Raw genomic sequence first — 18,268 nt, forward strand, 5'->3', positions numbered from 1 at the left:
TCTTTTCTAAAGGACAAACATATCTTTAAAAGCTTGAACCTTAATATGACACAATATGAATCCTGATCAACATACTACCACTACAACATACTACCACTTCTTCTGAGCCACTTAGGTGTCTCTTGACCAGGTCAGTGATAAAACTCCATTCTCTTTTGGTTTCTTTCTGCCTTTTTGATATCTTTCCATTTCCATTTTCATAGGCAAGTGAATAAGAGTTGCTTTCCACAGTCAAGAGCAACTCAAGAAGAAGGGGAAAGAGATGGAAGAGGAGGACTCAGAAGGCCCTGGAATTGGCAAGAGATTGAGGAAGTGTTCCCAACCTATCCAGGTAGTGAGTGATGTTGAATTTGAGGAAAAAGCTGTGCCAGAGATCTTAACTCAGGACACGATGACTGCAGATGTACGCAGCCAATGCTTCCGGTGGTTCTGTTACCATGAGGTCGATGGACCCCGAGAGTTTTGCAGCAAGCTCTATGGACTGTGCAACCATTGGCTGAAGCCGGAGAGGAACACCAAGAAACAGATGCTGGACCTGGTGATCCTGGAGCAGTTCCTGGCAGCCTTACCCCAGGAAATGCAACGCTGGGTCAGAGGATGCGAGCCAGAGACCAGTTCCCAGGCGGTGGCCCTGGCTGAAGGTTTCCTCCTGAGTCAGGCTGAGGAGAAGAGGCAGACAGAGCAGGTGAGGTTCAGGATCCATCTCCTCAGCTTGTTCCATTCCTTCTCTTACCTGTGTCCCTATCTGTTATTTCAGATGTGGGGAGAATCCCTGAAGATGGAAGCTTTCAAACATTGACCTTATCCTAAGGCTTCCTGTTTGATATTTCTGTTTGAATGTGTGTTAACCTTTCTAATGTTGCTTCCGATGTATGATGACCCTACAAATTAATGTCCTTCAAAATGTCCTATTGTTAACACCCTTGCTTAGGTTTTACAAACTGATGGTCGGGTCTTCTTTGATTGAGTCAATTAATCCCATGTTCGGTCGTCTACTTTTCCTAGCATCATTGTCTTTTCTAGTGACAATTGTCTTGTACTGTCATGAAAGTATTATAACCTTATTTTAGTCATTTTAACTTATAGGGAGAGTTCAGGTTTGATTTGCTCTAGAACCCACTTATTTGTATTTTTGACTGTCCATGGTATCTGTAAAAACTCTCCTCCAACATCAAAAGAATCAACTTTCTCCATGCCAACTTTCTTCATTGTCCAACTTTCTCACCCACACATAGTAATGGGGAATACTATGGCATGAATTAATTTGATCTTGCTCACTAGTGACACGTTCTAGCTCCTTCTTGACTCTCCTTCCCAGCCGCAATCTCCTTCTGATTTTTTGTTTGCAGTCTCCCTTTTGGTTGACAGTGGAGCCACAGAACAGAAAACCTTAAACAATTTCAAGTTCTTCATCATGAACCCTACATTTGTGTAGTTCCACACTAGTGTTACTTTTTTCTTCTTGATGTTCAGCTATAATCCCACTTTGGCACATTCTGCTTTCATTCTTCATTAGTAGTTTTTTCAAGTCTTTACTATTTTCTGCCAGTAGTGTGGTGTCATTTTGCATATCTCAAATTGTTACTGTTCCTTTTGTGAATTTTCACTCCACCTTCATCTAAACCAGGGATGTCAAAACATGGGGCCCGGGGGCCAAATCAGGCCCCCGGTGGGCTGCTATCAGACCCCCAAGCAACTGCTTCCTTCACCCGCTGTCTTGCTTCCTTCTTCATCACAGCTTGTTTTGCCAGGCTTGCTCAATTGGACAGGAGCTACAGAGCAAAGCCTTTATTTTCTCCATTGACTGAGGCTCCTCCCTTGGGGAGGAAGGAGGGGAGGAATAGTTTGCTTTGCCAGGATCTCTCAATCGCACAGCAGAGCTACTGAGCCAAGTCTCTCTTCCTTCTATTGGCTGAGGTTCCTCCCGCTCCTGGTCCCCTGGGGAAGGAAGGAAAGAGCCAGAGCTTCTTTTGCTCAGTTCCCTGGATCACATAGGAGAGATACAAAGAAAGCACCTTTAAGACCAATGAGTGCTAATGTTTTAAGCATGTTGTATTTTAAACTTTTAAAAATATCTTTGTGTCCTTTATAAAGTTTAAAAAAATCTTTGTCTGTGTCCTTTATAAAGTTTATATCTGCGATCTTGCAGATAAGAGTCAGCACACTTAAACACTACATTAAACTGGCTCCGGATATTTCTGCCTCTAGATGTTTCACTAGCCTGAGAAGAAAACCCCACTGTGATTCTTGCCCCTGTAGCTAAAGCAGCTCTTATGGTGGATGCAGGGATGAGGAGAGTGGGAGTGGGTCAGGATCCATCTCCTCAGCCAGTTCCATTCCTTCTCTTACTTGTATCTATAAAAACACTCCTCCAACACCACATTTCAAAAGAAACAAATTTCTCCATGCTTTCTCACCCACACATAGTAGTGGGGAATACTGTAGCATAAATTAACTTGGTTGAAGCAGCTCTGATGGTGACTGCAGGGATGAGGAGACTAGAGTGGGTCAGGATCCATGTCCTCGGCTGATTCCATTCCTTCTCTTACCTGTGTCCCTTGCTGTTCTTTCAGATGTGGGGACAATCTCTGAAGATGGAAGAAAAGTCCCCTGAGGGCAAAAGAGCTCCCTCAGAGGAAAGTCAGAGGGCACCATTGCAGGAACATGCCCAAGATTCCCTGTCAAGTGGTAAGAGTGCTTCCTGCCCAGAACGGATGAGGGTCTGTAGTCAGGTTATGCAGAAGATTCAGGACAGGATAAAAGGGGAATACTTCTGCAGACTACACAGAATTGAGTTCTGGGACATGATGCCATAGGAGGTAGTGATGGTCCCTTTAGTTTAAGGGGGAGTAGATAGAATAATGAAATGCAATTTCATTCTTGTTTACATTAATTAAAATATGCATGTCTCACCTGGTATTTCTCTTCCACCTTACTAAAAGGCAGTACACGTTTTCTTGAGTGTAAAGAAGACAAGGTTTCAAAACTCTGGGAGCCGAGATGCATGAGGCAGAATTCAAAGAAGCAAAAAAATTCAAAGAAGTAAACCAAATAGGGATTAACATTCATCCTTCCAATATTGTCTTCCTTTCAGACAGTGAAAAGATGCTGTCAATCCTTCATCTGTGCAGAGAAGTGGAAACAGCTGCTCCACAACTGGCCCAGGTAGTGGGGATTAATGGGGTATAGTCAAGCCCCCCACCTTTCTAATGAAAGCTTTTGGTCCTGCTGACGGTGGAGAGAGAGGTTCTGAACCCCCCTCTGAACCAAACTCTACATCCTGCACCCTCCCAGAATGCCCCCGTTGGGAGTGTAGTCTCTGCCTGGAAAGATCTCTTTTTTCTTTCAGTCACCAGTTTCCTTTGAGGAGGTAGCTGTATATTTCACTGAAGGTGAGTGGGCCCTGCTGGGTCCTAGCCAAAGAGCTCTCTACCGGGATGTCATGCAGGAGAACTCTGGGACTGTGGCTTCTCTTGGTAAGGATCGTTGATGGGTGCCAAAGATGCAAATTGCTGCCATTGGGGTTATGCATGAATCAGACTATTGAAAAGCAACATATTATTGTGAGGACTGCCCAGCTATCTCCCCTCTGCTGGGGGCCTCAAGGAGGTGGGATGGCAGAGGAAGCGATGGTTCAGCATGGCCAGTGTTGTGGCCATCACCCAAGCCAGAGAATGTGTCCTGGTCTGAGTCCAAGTTGGAGCTGAGAGGCTCTCTGAAGTACGCTGGAAGGGATGAGATCCCAGTTTCTCAGTTGCCAACCTTTACAGCATGCTATAAGGACCTTGGGAATTCCCCAAGGCTCTAACAGGGTAGGGTCACAAGTGTTGGCAGGATTTGGGCTTATTGTTAGCTCCTGCCCTATTAACACCTGCATGGAAGGTGACCTTGGGAGACTGCTTTCTTAGGGTTTTTCTTCTTCTTTTCCTGATCTTCCACGCACCAGATGTTAATTAGCTTTTTAGCCTTTGCTTGGGTTGGGAGTATAGAAGAGGAAGGTTTGTCTGGGTGCTTGGATACGGCTGCAGGCCACACCATCCAAGTAGAAGGATTTTGATGTTTTTGTTGGATAGGTATAAGACACCCAAGGAAAGCTGTCTGAGGTTACTAGGAGGCAGTAAGATTTATAGTTTTTAAGATATACGTTTAGCCAGAAGATAGTGATACTTTTTGTTTCTTTGTTTAATCCTTTGGGATTAAGAGCCTTTGTTTCCTGTCTGTGACTACTGCTAGACCAATAAATCTGCTGTGCATATGTTGTGTAAGGGTTTATTCCAGCTGAGTGTGAGTATGTCCCAGAAGGGAACCTGAAAGAGCTCAGGGTACTCATTCATACACATGCCCTCCCCTGAGATGGGATTATGGACATGAACTCTGATTGTGATCTCTATAGGATCCATCCCCTTTATAGTGGTCGGGATTCTGGGCTTTGATCTTGACCATGTTCTGTCCTTCCAGAATAATTTTTTCTCTTGGATTTTTTTCCTTTCCATATTGGAATTATATATCTCTCTCTTTCACTCTCACTCTATTTCTTTCCGGCAAAGAAGTCAGGAATGTAAGAAAGACTATGGCGGAGACAGACAATAGTGTTCTGTCCGAAGAATGGCTGGAGAGTTTCTCAGGAAGATCTCAGGAGACTGTTTCTTTCCGAAATGAGCTGGCTGCAAGTGAGTATTCTTCCTCGTTATGTCAAGGGAACAGGCAAGGAATAGCCATGGGAAGTTTCCTCTTCACTTCTGAGCAACTTTTGGTTTGATAGAATTATCCAGCCTGCAGAGTAAGGAGGGAGGCCTTCTGGGGCCTGGAATCTGGAGACTTGGAAGCTCCTTCTGGGGCTGAGCTCAGCTGTTGCTCTTGAGTGGCTGCACTCTCCTTAAATAGTGGATATTCCAGGAACAGAGGAGGGAGTCAGTCTCACTTCCACTCTCACTCTCCTTGTCAGGAGAGAAGACCTCCAGGGTGAGGAATTAGGTGGGGAACCCTTCTGTGGGTGGTACCCAGAGAAGTGGTTCATCCCTTCACCGTGGTCCTTCCTCTGGGTCCTTGAGGGAATATATCCAGACCAGTTCGTCTCTCTCACCCATCCTCCACAATTTCCTCTCAAGCTGTTCATTATCATCCTCTCGTTCCCCCCTTTTATTCCTCCTTTCCCATGGTCTTTTCTCCTGCTCCAATCAGAGGTCTCCCCTAATGCCTCATCGGTTCCAGCTGAGCTAGACTGTCTAAAGCTCTCTTCTCTCCTGTCTGCACGAGGAGGTTTCAGGTGTGACCGGATAGAACTGGTTTCAGCTAGTTCCCCCTGGTACTTTCCCCCCTTTTCTGCTCCTGCTTTCCCTCTCTCTTTGATCAGAACACCTACCTTCTTTCCCTGCCCCAGGTTGCTCTGTCGGGCTCTCTCCTTCTGGTATGGAGCGCCAGAAACTGAGGTTCCTGGTTTGTTGAGGGTTTGCTCCTGTGATAGGTGCTCTGGACTCCGGACTTGACAGGCATCCTGAACTGGGGTAGCAGCCGGTGAAGTCTGGAACCCTAAGGACTGGACCCAGACAGGGGGTTGCATAGCAATCACTTTCTGTATCCGCTTCCCCCTGCCCTTACCACCTATATATCTCTGGTCAGTTTCTCCATGCATCTGAAAGAGAGAGCTGTGTTTCTCGAAAGCTTATGCTACAATAAAATTTGTTAGTCTTAAAGGTGCTACTGGTTTCTTCACTATTAAGTGAAATATGACTACCAGCATTACAGGTCACGTATAACAGGAGGAACAGTCACTGTTAGAACCCTGCCTAACCTAACAAACAGGAAGTTGGTTAAATGTCATCAACCTGCCCAAACAAATTATTTATTCACATATTTTTATCCCACTTTTTCCTGTGACTCAAGGCAGCTTACAAATCATACTGAAAAGCATAATAGGAGTGTGCAAAAAACCTGATTTTACCAGCTCCATTGTAGCCTACAGGGACCATTATAGTCAGTGGCACCATAGGCTATAATGAAAATTGATCTAGGGGTATCTGGGCCTCGGGGGGGGGGGGCTGTTTTTCAAGGTTTCAAAAAGATTGGACCATGGGCCCCAGGAGGAGGTGCTCCCATCCATTGTTTCCAATAGAGGTTCTGAGCTAAAACAGACATCCCTGAGCTCCCTGTTAAAATTTTGTGCGCCAACACCCCCTAGCACAGCTTAGAGGGAACTATGATGGAAAGTCTGGGAAGAGGAGAGATAGGCATAATATAAAAACAGTTCTACAGGAAGGCTTGACAGGGATTAGATTGTCCAGTGTCTCCATTTGGGAGGAAAGAAGATCTGATCAAAGAAACGTGTGCCCATTCATGAGCAGTGCCTGACTGGTGCCTTGGATTCTTGTGTGGGTGCTGATTGAAAATCTTGCTTTATTCCAGCAGCAGACATAGAGGAGACAGCTGGGGAATTCCAGGGGTTCTCTTTGGAAAAAACCAAGAATGAAGGTGCCAAAGGACACTATGGGGATGCACCACAGAGGCAGGAGGGAAACCACACAGGTAAGAGGAGGAATAACCACATTCCTTGCCAAGGAGGGATTTCTGTGAAATCCTAGACCAGGAAGAATGGTCAATAATAAAAGAAAAAGGAACAAAGGCTTCCATCCTAATCAAAGAATTCACTCCAGGGAAAATGAGTGTGGCCTTTGCAAGTCATTAAGTCAGAGAATTAACATCAAATTCCTTTAGTAGAGAAACTGTATAACTACTTGCAGTGGAGAAAGTGCTTCAGCTGGAAAAGAGCACTGACTTCACATCAAAAAAGTAACTCACACAGGTGGGGAGCAATATAAATGATCAGAGTCCAAACCAAGGGTCTCTTGTGGAGGAGACTTAATATACTTACAAAGTGTATTATTGTACACTCCAGTGTGCAGGAGAAAGAAGCAGATGAAATATTTAGAGTGCTGATAAAAATTTAGTTGTAGATCAGGTATCTTTGGGTGGGTTTTAACAGTATTTCTTTATTTCTGTTTTTGTGTCAAACCAATTTTTATTTTTGCAATATATTGAGATAATAACTATAAACAAATTAATACCAACATATCAATATCATTGTATTGCATTTCCCCCCCTTCCAACCCCCCTTTTAGTGACTCCCACTGGTATTTACTGTATTTTTTGGACTTATAAGGCACTCCGGAACATAGTACGCACCTTAGTCCTGGGGGTGATCTGCTGCCTCCGATCCCGGCGCTTCCCCCGCGCCTGCCTGCTTCTTCCAGCAAGCGCTGGGATTGCTCCCTCCACCCTCCGATCCCGGTGCTTGCTTTAAGCATCAGAGCTGGAGCCAGGCAGACGAGCAGGAAGGAAGCACGCTGCCCTCTCCACAGCCGGTGCTTGTAAAGCGCTGGGTTTGCGGAGGGGACAGCGTGCTTCCTTCCTGCTCGTCTGCCTGACTCCAGCTCTGATGCTTAAAGCAAGCGCCGGGATCGGAGGGTGGAGGGAGCGATCCTGGCGCTTGCTTTAAGCATCAGAGCTGGAGCCAGGCAGACAAGCAGGAAGGAAGCACGCTGCCTTCTCCACAGCCGGTGCTCGCGAAGCGCTGGGTTTGCGGAGGGGGCTGCGTGGAGCGATCCCACCGCTTGCTGGAAGAAGCAGGCAGGCGCGGGGGAAGCGCTGGGATCGGACGCGGAGGCAACAGATTGCCCCCCCCCAGGAAGGTACGTATCTTCGTACCATAAGACGCACACACTTTCCCCCCCACTTTTTTGGGGGGGGAAGTGCGTCTTATGGTCCGAAAAATACGGTACTTAAATTACTAAAAAGCAATACAAGGTAGTTCCCTCAATCCTAGAATCTTCATACTGAATTAATAAAATCAAAACATAGCCCTTTAAAATGCTTATTCATAAAAAATAACAATACTACCATAATAAATTTATATATATATAAATTTATTTATATCTTATCTTAATCTTATATAACATCTTAATGTTTTATTATTGTATTGTTCATTTTAAATGTTGTAAGCCGCCCTGAGCCTGCTCTGGCGGGGGAGGGCGGGGTATAAATAAAATTTTACATTACATTACATTACATATATATATATATATATATATATATATATAGTCTCTTCATTTTCATTATGTCATAATGTCACTTTATCGTAAAAATAGAAAAAAGAATATATTATAAAAAGAAAAAAAAGAAAAAAGAAAATTCTTCCCTTGTTTTTAGTCCATTATTCCACAAAATTTTTAACTATTGCCAATTTCTTAGGTGTCATATACCATCTATACAAGATTTTAAAACAATTTTCTTTAATGTTATAACAAGTTGATATCTTCATAGAGTTCTTCAATAAGTATTCCCATGACTCCATTTGTATTTCTTTATTTACATTAATTGCCCATTTTATCATTTGAGATTTGACTACTTCATCTTCTGTAGACCATTTCAATAACACTTTATACGTTCTTGAAATCATTTTTTCATTTTCACCAAACAGCACTCTTTCCAGTTCCGTTTCTTCTTGCCTTATCCCTTTGTTTTTAATATCTTGTTCCACCAAACTCTTAACTTGTTGCAATTGAGACCAATTATACTTATAATCCAATTCTTCTGCCATTTGCAGCTCCACCCTTCCTCCTTGTATCTTTAACAGTTGTTTATAGGATAGCTGCTTTATTTCTGTAGAATCTGAATAAAACTTTATTACTTCCGATGGCACAATCCAAAGTGGTTTTCTCTCGTCCCCATATCTTTTGTATTTTAACCATGTATTCAACAAATTTCTTTTTATATAGTGGTGCGAGAAAAAACCATCCATCTTATTTTTCTCATAGTACATATAAGCATGCCAACCAAAAATATTACCTTGACCTTCTAATGTCAATAATTTTCTATTTAGCAACACCATCCACTCCTTAATCCATACCAAACATACTGCATCGTGATACAACTTTAAATCAGGCAGTTGGAATCCACCCCTTTCTTTTGCATCAACCAAAATTTTAATTTTTATTCTTGTTTTTTCCCCTGCCCAAACAAATTCTGAAATTTTCCTTTGCCATTTGCTGAATTGTTTGTTATCCTTCACAATTGGAATTGTTTGAAATAGGAACATAATTCTTGGTAAAACATTCATTTTGATTGCAGAAATTCTGCCCAGCATAGATAAGTTCAATTTATTCCATTTTATCAAATCTCCCTCAATCTTATGCCAGAGCTTTTCATAGTTATTTTATACAAATCTATATTTTTCAGTTATTTCCACACCAAGATATTTTACTTTTGAAGTTATTTCACACTCTGTTACTCTTTGTAGTTCTTCCTGATGCTTCTTTGTCATATTTTTACACAAAATTTTCAATTTTTCTTTGTTAATATTGAAACCTGCCAATTCTCCATATTCTTGTATCTTCTGAAGCAGCAATGGAGTTGCATATGTGGGATTTTCATTAATAAACATTACATCATCTTAAAATGCTCTGTATTTATAAGAAAAGCTTTTAAATTTCAGTCCCTCTATTTCCTTATCTTCTTGTATTTGGAAAAGCAAGATCTCTAAAGTCATTATAAATATGAATGGAGATGTGCCACTATAAATATCAATAGGCAACCTTGTCTTGTACCTTTGCTTATTACCATCTTCTCTGTCAGGTCTGCATTTATACACAGTTTAAGAACATAAGAACATAAAAGAAGCCATGTTGGATCAGGCCAATGGCCCATCCAGGCCAACACTCTGTGTCACACAGTGATCAAAAAATTTATATATATATATATATATATATATACATATATATATATATATATATATACATACACACACACACACACACACACACACGGTGGCTAATAGCCACTGATGGACCTCTGCTCCATGTTTTTATCTAAACCCCTCTTGAAGGTGGCTATGCTTGTGGCCGCCGCCACCTCCTGTGGCAGTGAATTCCACATGTTAATCACCCTTTGGGTGAAGAAGTACTTCCTTTTATCAGTTTTAACCTGCCTGCTCAGCAATTTCATCGAATGCCCACGAGTTCTTGTATTGTGAGAAAGGGAGAAAAGTACTTCTTTCTCTACTTTCTCCATCCCATGCATTATCTTGTAAACCTCTATCATGTCACCCCGCAGTCGACGTTTCTCCAAGCTAAAGAGACCCAAGCGTTTCAACCTTTCTTCATAGGGAAAATGTTCCAGCCCTTTAATCATTTTAGTTGCCCTTTTCTGGACTTTCTCCAATGCTTATAATATCCTTTTTGAGGTGCGGCGACCAGAAGTGCACGCAGTACTCCAAATGAGACCGCACCATCGATTTATACAGGGGCATTATGATACTGGCTGATTTGTTTTCAATTCCCTTCCTAATAATTCCCAGCATGGCGTTGGCCTTTTTTATTGCAAACGCACACTGTCTTAACATTTTCAGTGAGTTATCTACCATTACTCCAAGATCTCTCTCTTGGTCAGTCTCTGCCAGTTCACACCCCATCAACTTGTATTTGTAGCTGGGATTCTTGGCCCCAATGTGCATTACTTTGCACTTGGCCACATTGAACCGCATCTGCCACGTTGACGCCCACTCACCCAGCCTCAACAGATCCCTTTGGAGTTCCTCACAATCCTCTCTGGTTCTCACCAACCTGAACAATTTAGTGTCATCCGCAAACTTGGCCACTTCACTGCTCACTCCCAACTCTAAATCATTTATGAACAAGTTAAAGAGCATGGGACCCAGTACCCACTGCTTACCGTCCTCCACTGCGAAGACTACCCATTTATACTCACTCTCTGCTTCCTATTACTCAGCCAGTTTTTGATCCACAAGAGGACCTGTCCTTTTACTCCATGACTCTCAAGCTTACTAAGGAGCCTTTGATGAGGAACTTTATCAGAAGCTTTCTGGAAGTCAAGGTAAACAATATCTGTCGGGTCTCCTTTGTTCACATGTTTGTTCACCTGTCCTTTTACTCCATGACTCTCAAGCTTTCTAAGGAGCCTTTGATTAGGAACTTTATCAAATAAAGTTTTGCTTGTTGTTCAGTATAAATCGCCTTAACCATTCTTACAAAGTCTTCTCCTAGTCCTAACTTTTCCATCACTGCAAACATAAAATCCTAGTTCAATTTATCAAAAGCTTTCTCTGCATCAGCAAAAAATATCGCCACTTCTTTTTCAGGCTGCTTTTCATAATATTCAACAATATCTATAACAGTTCTAATATTATCTCCTGGGAAGAAATCATGCTTGTTCCTCTTTAATAAAATAATTCAAGTGCTGTTTGAGTCTTTCTGCTAGTATCCTAGCATATATTTTATAATCATTATTAAGTAGTGAAATTGGTCTAAAAATTTTTACATTCGTGGGGTCTGTCTTCTTTCGGTATCAACGAAATTACTGCTTCCTTCCATATACTTGGTATTTTCCCATCATTCCTTATAATGTTCATCAATTTCTGAAGTTTTGGTACTAATGTATCACCAAGGACTTTATAAAATTTTGCTGTAAATCTACCTGGACCAGGTGGCTTTCCCAATTTCATTGAGTTTATTGCTGCTTCAACTTCTATTTTTTCAATTGGATCATTTAGAATTTTTTTCATGTTTTCTGTTAAAGGGTATACTTGAATTCTCTGCAAATATACACATTTATTTTACTTTTTTCCACCTTTTGGCTTTGAAATAGCTTAGCATAATATTTATAAAATTCCCTTTTAATTCCTGCTTGGTCAACAATTTCTTTATCTCCAGACACGATCTTATTTATAACTCTGTTCTCCCTTTTCTTTTTCATTTGCCAAGCCAGATATTTTCCAGGTTTGTTTGCTCCTTCTAAGGATTTCTGTTGCAGTCTTTCAAGGTTCCATTCAACCTCTTTATTTAATAAATGTTCCAATTGTTTCAGTAATATTGTGGTCTCTCTTATGTTTCTTTTTCTAAGATCCTTTTCTTTATTGGCAATCTCTTTTTGAATATCTAGCATTTGTTTCTCCTTATTTCTTTTATCTTTATTATTCATAGTAATTAAAATGCCTCTCATCACTGCTTTATATGCATCCCACACAGTTTGAAATTGAATGTCTTCATTTATTTGAAAGAAAGCTTTAGTTTCCTTTTCTAGAGACACCACAATTTCTGTTTTCTGAAGCAGATCATTTATTCTCCACCTCCTTGTCTTTATGACATGCTTTGCTGACCATATTAATGGATTATGATCTGCCCTAACTTTAGGAAGAATCTCTTATTTTTTTCGTCCACAAACCAATATCTTTTGTAACCCATAACATATAAATTCTTGAGAAAGATTGTGCCTTTCTGAAAAGAAGGTATAGTCCCGCACTTTAGGATTAAATTTCCTCCACACATCTTCCAAACTCTCTTGTTTCACTAACTCGAAAAATGACTTTGGTAATTTCGTTTCGTTATTTCTTATTCCGGATCTGTCCAGCATGTCTTTTACTGTCCCATTAAAATCATCCATTATCATCATTTGTTCGTACGTCACCTGGTCTAGTTGTTGCACAGTATCTTTAAAGAAGGCATCTTTCACCCCATTAGGGGCATATAACCCCACTAACAGTGTCTTTTTATCATTTAACATCACTTCTACTGCTAAGTATCTTCCATCATTATCTTTAAAGACCAATTTTGGATCCAATTCTTGTTTAATATAAAAGATCACACCCCTCTTATTCTCTTTAGCTAACGAAAAAAATTCTACACCCAATGACTTGTTCCATAAAAATTTATAATCCATTTGTTTGATATGTACTTCTTGTAAGCAAATTATATTACATTTTTGTTTTTTAATGCAATGAAATGTAGTTTTACTTTTTTCTGGTGAGTTTAGTCCATTTACATTCCAAGATAATAATTTGTAATCCATAAGAGTTCTTCTTTTATTCTGTATCCTCAAAATCCCTATGCTCCTCAAAAAACCTTCTCATTGCTTGAACATTATTAATTGTAATCCTTTTGCCTCCATGTTCAAAACTCAGACCTTCTGGTAAAATCCACCTACATCGCACATCTCTGTCTCACAATTTATCAGTTAGTTTCTTGAATAGACTTCTCTCATTTATGACCTTTTTTGGCAGCTCTTTCATAATTCTCACTCTGCTTTCATCCACTTTCAACGTTTTTTCAAATTGGTTACTTAAGATTCTTCCCACCATATCCCTTGACACAAATCTTACTACCACATCCTTGGTAGTTTATTTTTTTTGGCATACATTGAATTGACTCTGTATATATAATCATAAAGATGACTAGATTGATCAGGGTCCATTTCCAAAAATTCAGCAATAATTCCTGTTACATAAATCTTCAAATCCAATTCTTCTTTTTCAGGTACTCCTCTCAGACGTATCTGGTTTTCCATCAACTTGCAATTTTGTAGAACTACTTTCTTCTGCAGCTTGTTGATCATGGAATCTTGATCTTTCACTTTATTTTCCACAATGTGTACTTTGTTTAATGTTGCTTGTGAGTCTTTTCTGAGATCCTCAATCTCTTTCTTAATTTCCATCTTTACTGCTTCTGCACGTTACAATCTCTTTCTTTAACTCTTTAATATTGTCAGTTATTAAACTTTTCATCACTTTAACTAACCTCGCCTCCATGGCATCAAGTTGTTCTTGCACTGCTTTCGCCATCTTTACTTCTTCTAACGTACTGGTCCTCTGACGGAGCTTCGGTCCCACCTTATGCTCTGACATTACTGTCCTCCCATAGCAAATATAGGCTCTAAACTTGATCTCGCCAAATTATAATTTGATCACTGGATTTTGAAGCTTGAAGCTCGTCCTTTCCAAAGAGCCTAAAATCGCCACTCTCACAGCTGCTAAACTTCCGATATTAATTTTTAAAGTTTATATTTTCTACAAAATGGCGCCCGTGACTTTTCTGGCACCTTTTAAAAAGTTTTCCTTTTTCACCTTAAGTCCACCAAAGTTAATTTCATTTGTATATTCCAGTGGGTTTCACCTTTTCCAAATGATATCTGTCGGCTCCCCTAAATTTTATAGTCCCTTTTATTTTTGAAAAGTTTTTTTAAATTATGACCTCCCTTTGATTGCCACCGAACTTTTTCTATGGTTTTATGGTCCTAGAGAGGACCAGGAGGTCAAATCTTTGCCCTTCTTCCAATGGCTCCTTCCTGCTTTTCTTGCCACAAAGTCTCATTCTTTATGGTAGAGGGAACTCGCGATGTTTCGATGTCACTTCCTGTGACATCTCCACCTTCTGCAGCTCAATGACAATGGGGGTTTGTGCAGAAACCGCAGGTATTCAAAATATGAGTTGTTTTTTTGCTCTTAAGTTTGTTTCTTTAACTCCAAAAGTCCCGAAATTACCCCCTTCCTTTCTTCTTTGCCTTAGAATATTATACTTGAGTCCAGATTTTTATCCTTATTTTATATGAAGCTTATATTAGTCCTGGAATGGTAGATAACAATCTTCCTACCTTGCCACTGAGTAGACCCTTCTCAACACCGTCCTTTCCAGAAATGAATAGGTATAAATTAGAATAGTCCCAAGAAAGCTTGAATCATGTTGAATTTAAGTCAAGTTAATGACCACGGAGCCCTCTTTAGACGCTGGAATGCGATCCTTCAACGGGAGTCCTTCAAAGCTTCAAAGGAACTCCTCTGGGATTCCTCGTCAGCCAAAGTAAACTCCTTCGGAATTTCCAGAGCACACCTTGGCCTTTCCCCTATCTGAGAAAAGTAGGCAGCAGGCGTTGAAATCTCCTTCCCTGCCCAGAACAAAAGGCTCCAGTCTGCTGCTCTTTGAGAAGCGTCTCAATTCTTCATGATCCAACCCCGGAAGTCCACCAGTATTTCTTTCTTTATTTCTGCAGGTGACAATCAGAGGAATGAGGAGGATGAGGAACTGCATCCTCAATTGCCAAAGGAAGTGAAGAATGAAGACTTGAGAGGAAACTTCTACAATCAAGTTGGGCCTAAGAGGGAGAAAGGAAGCCAGATGGTCAAGGAGAGGGGTAAATTACATTTCCAAGATGTAATTCCCATGCCGAAGAAAACATACAAGTGCTTGGTGTGTGGAATGAACTTCTCAAATCAATACCTTTATAAGATCCATTTTGGAATACACAGTGGAATGAAGACCCAAAAATGGCTGGAGTCTGGAAAGACCATAATTCGCACAGCAAAGCTTCTTACATATGAAAGAACACATCCAGGAGAGAAACCTTATAGTTGCTCAAAGTGTGGCAAGAGATTCTCAGAGAAATCAGGCCTTATTCGCCACCAAAGAATTTGCTCTGCAGAGAAGCTGTTGATTTGCTCAGAGACTGGAACTGTGTTCTTTGAAGAAGGAAATGGAAATATACCTTTTCTAAAGCCCAGTATAGTGAATGCACAAAAATGCCTTTGGTGCAGGAAGTACTTCAAATACCGATCACAACTCCTTGTGCACCAAAGAATCCACACAAGGGAGAAGCCTTTTGAATGCTCAGAGTGTGGAAAAAGATTCATTCAGCGTGGCCATCTTAAAAAGCATCTAAGAACCCACACAGGAGAGAAGCCTTTTGAATGTTCAGAGTGTGGGAAGAAATTCAGTCAGAGTAGTGATCTTCAAAGACATCTAAGAACCCACACAAAGCCTTTTGAATGTTCAGAGTGTGGGAAGAAATTCAGTCGCAGTGCCTACCTTCAAAAACATCTGAGAACCCACATAAGGGAGAAGCCTTCTGGATGCTCTGAGAGTGGGAAGAGATTTGGTTGCACTGGCACTCTTCAAAAACATCTAAGAACTCATGCAGGGAAGAAGTCTTTTGAATGTTCAGAGTGTGGGAAGAGATTCAGTCACAGTAGAGATCTTCAAAGACATCTGAGAACCCACACAGGGGAGAAGCCTTTTGAATGCTCTGAGTGTGGGAGGAGATTTGGTCGCAGTGTCTCTCTTCGAAATCATCTAGGAATTCACACAAAGGAGAAGCCTTTTGAATGCTCTGAGTGTGGGAAGAGATACAGTTCTAGTGGCACTCTTCGAAGACATTTAAGAATTCACACAGGGGAGAAGCCTTTAAGAACATAAGAGAAGCCATGTTGGATCAGGCCAATGGCCCATCCAGTCCAACACTCTGTCACACAGTGGCCAATTTTTTTTTATATATATATATATACACACACACACACACACACACGCACACACACATATATATATATACACACTGTGGCTATATATATACACTCAACTCCAAATCATTTATGAACAAGTTAAAGAGCATGCGACCCAGTACTGAGCCCTGCGGCAGTCCACTGCTTACCGTCCTCCACTGCGAAGACTGCCCATTTATACTCACTCTCTGCTTCCTATTAATTAGCCAGTTTTTGATCCACAAGAGGACCTGTCCTTTTATTCCATGACTCTCGAGCTTACTAAGGAGCCTTTGATGAGGAACTTTATCAGAAGCTTTCTGGAAGTCCAGGTAAACAATATCTATCGGGTCTCCTTTGTTCACATGTTTGTTCACCCCCTCAAAGAACTGTAACAGGTTAATGAGGCAAGATCTTCCCTTACAGAACCCATGCTGAGTCTTCCTCAATAACTCGTGTTCATCAATGTGCCTACTCATTCTGTCCTTGATAATAATGGTTTCTACCAACTTTCCTGGTATTGAAAGACTGACTGGCCTGTAATTTCCCAGATCTCCTCTGGAACCCTTTTTAAAGATGGGGGTGACATTTGCTACCTTCCAGTCCTCAGGAACGGAGGCAGATTTCAATGAAAGGTTACGTATTTTTGTCAGAATGCTCCAAGTGAGGGAAGAGATTCAGTTGCAGTGGCCATCTTCAAAATCATTTAAGAACCCGCACAGGAGAGAAGCCTTTTGAATCCTCAGAGTCACGCAAAGAGAAGCCATGGAACTGCTTAGCTCAGAGTTGTTGAACTCGTTTGTTAAGAGAACCATATATTACATAAATGTCACTTTGTTGGAGGGCTATGTGTAGAATGTAATGCTGGGTACAGGAGATAAACTTCAGAAAGGACACAGGTATACCCAATTAACAATGTTATTTTTTTTTCAAAATATAAACATTTGTAAAACATTAAGAGTATTTCCTTTATTGAAGTCTTTGAAAACTGACCCCTCTTGCTTTGAATTATTGCATGAAAACCTGGAGTCAGTGTCTGAGCTGCAGTGATCTTGAGTATGTACTTTTGATTTATGGGCATTTATTACAGAATAGAGCTGTTCACAGACATACATTGTCCCAAAAATAGACAGGATTTTAGAAGCAAAAGCCTTATGTTGGGGGTAATCTGGTAAAATTTCCTAATGACAACTTCAGAAAGATTTTCTTTCAATGCAGCATCACAGTGCTCCTCCACCTACCTGCAGTTTGTGGCATCCTTTCATTGATAGGTGGGGAAATGAAAGAAAAGGGCTGTTCAGAAAAGAAGGTAAGGGGAATCCTGAGGGTTGGTGAAATTGTCACCTATTTTGAGAAGAAACATAAGATGCTCTTTAAAAGGCTGGGTATTGAGTTTATCTGTAGTCCATCTGTCTCCCCAACAGAACTCAGGGTGAGTTATGATATTTTTTAAGATTGAGGGAATGAAATAGGCCCAAGGTCACAAGCAAGTTTTACAGCAGAATGGCATTTGAACTTTGGCCTAATGCTGTGACTGCTCTCAGTTCAAATGGTATAACAACATACATCACAACAATGACTAGCTAAATTATTAAAACAAGTATTACATATTTTTAAAGTATAGATTTTTCATATGTTCAGTGTACACACACCATGCAATAATGAAAGTGACTCAAATACCAAAGACATTTGAAGTGCTCAGTGCTCATTAAATCGTCTACTTAATAGTCCAAAAACCATCAAAATGAAGCACTTTATGCCACTATTAGAAGTCCTCCAGCACTATCGGGTGTTTTTATTTTTGAAGAATTCAGTGATTCTCTAATCTTCACAATGCTGGCATTATAGCTGGTAGTTCCAAAATGCTGACAAAACAGATCTGATTGTTGGAAATATGTATCTGTTTTGTATGTCCTTTGCAATATTCCAAAGTTCCAGTCATTATAGGGTTAACACTGTGCCTGATTCCAAATTGCTAAATACATGGATAAAATATAAGAAATATGGAGATGAGAGAAGACCGTTATGGATAGTGCCAGCTGAAGTAATAAAAACAACGGCTGAGATAGGTGAAGAAAAGTGGTTATCATATAATCAATTATTAAAAATACAAAGTGGCAAAATAGAATTGAAAACTGCTGATGAGTTGAATAATAAATATGATTGTTTCCAAGTGCA

General features: G+C 40.6%; 1 protein-coding gene across 1 annotated transcript; it reads left to right on the forward strand.

The window, feature by feature from the left end:
* The first annotated feature begins 262 nt into the window (after positions 1-262).
* On the forward strand, positions 263-17,358 carry LOC132571951 (zinc finger protein 213-like). Its single transcript, XM_060238744.1, has 8 exons — positions 263-685; positions 2,574-2,688; positions 3,095-3,165; positions 3,350-3,476; positions 4,548-4,670; positions 6,403-6,522; positions 14,830-14,970; positions 17,309-17,358. The coding sequence occupies exons 1-8, from the start codon at positions 263-265 to the stop codon at positions 17,356-17,358; spliced, it is 1,170 nt and encodes a 389-aa protein (XP_060094727.1).
* The last annotated feature ends 910 nt before the right edge of the window (positions 17,359-18,268 follow it).

This window comes from Heteronotia binoei, chromosome 5 (genome assembly GCF_032191835.1).
Source record: "Heteronotia binoei isolate CCM8104 ecotype False Entrance Well chromosome 5, APGP_CSIRO_Hbin_v1, whole genome shotgun sequence".
Taxonomy (NCBI): domain Eukaryota; kingdom Metazoa; phylum Chordata; class Lepidosauria; order Squamata; family Gekkonidae; genus Heteronotia; species Heteronotia binoei.

Bases quoted from the DNA above. Each gene is read 5' to 3' on its own strand.
- LOC132571951 (XM_060238744.1), top strand. From the start codon at position 263: ATGGAAGAGGAGGACTCAGAAGGCCCTGGAATTGGCAAGAGATTGAGG. The intron at 686-2,573 runs GTGAGGTTCAGG...CTGTTCTTTCAG, and splicing joins AGAAGAGGCAGACAGAGCAG to ATGTGGGGACAATCTCTGAA. The intron at 4,671-6,402 runs GTGAGTATTCTT...GCTTTATTCCAG, and splicing joins CCGAAATGAGCTGGCTGCAA to CAGCAGACATAGAGGAGACA.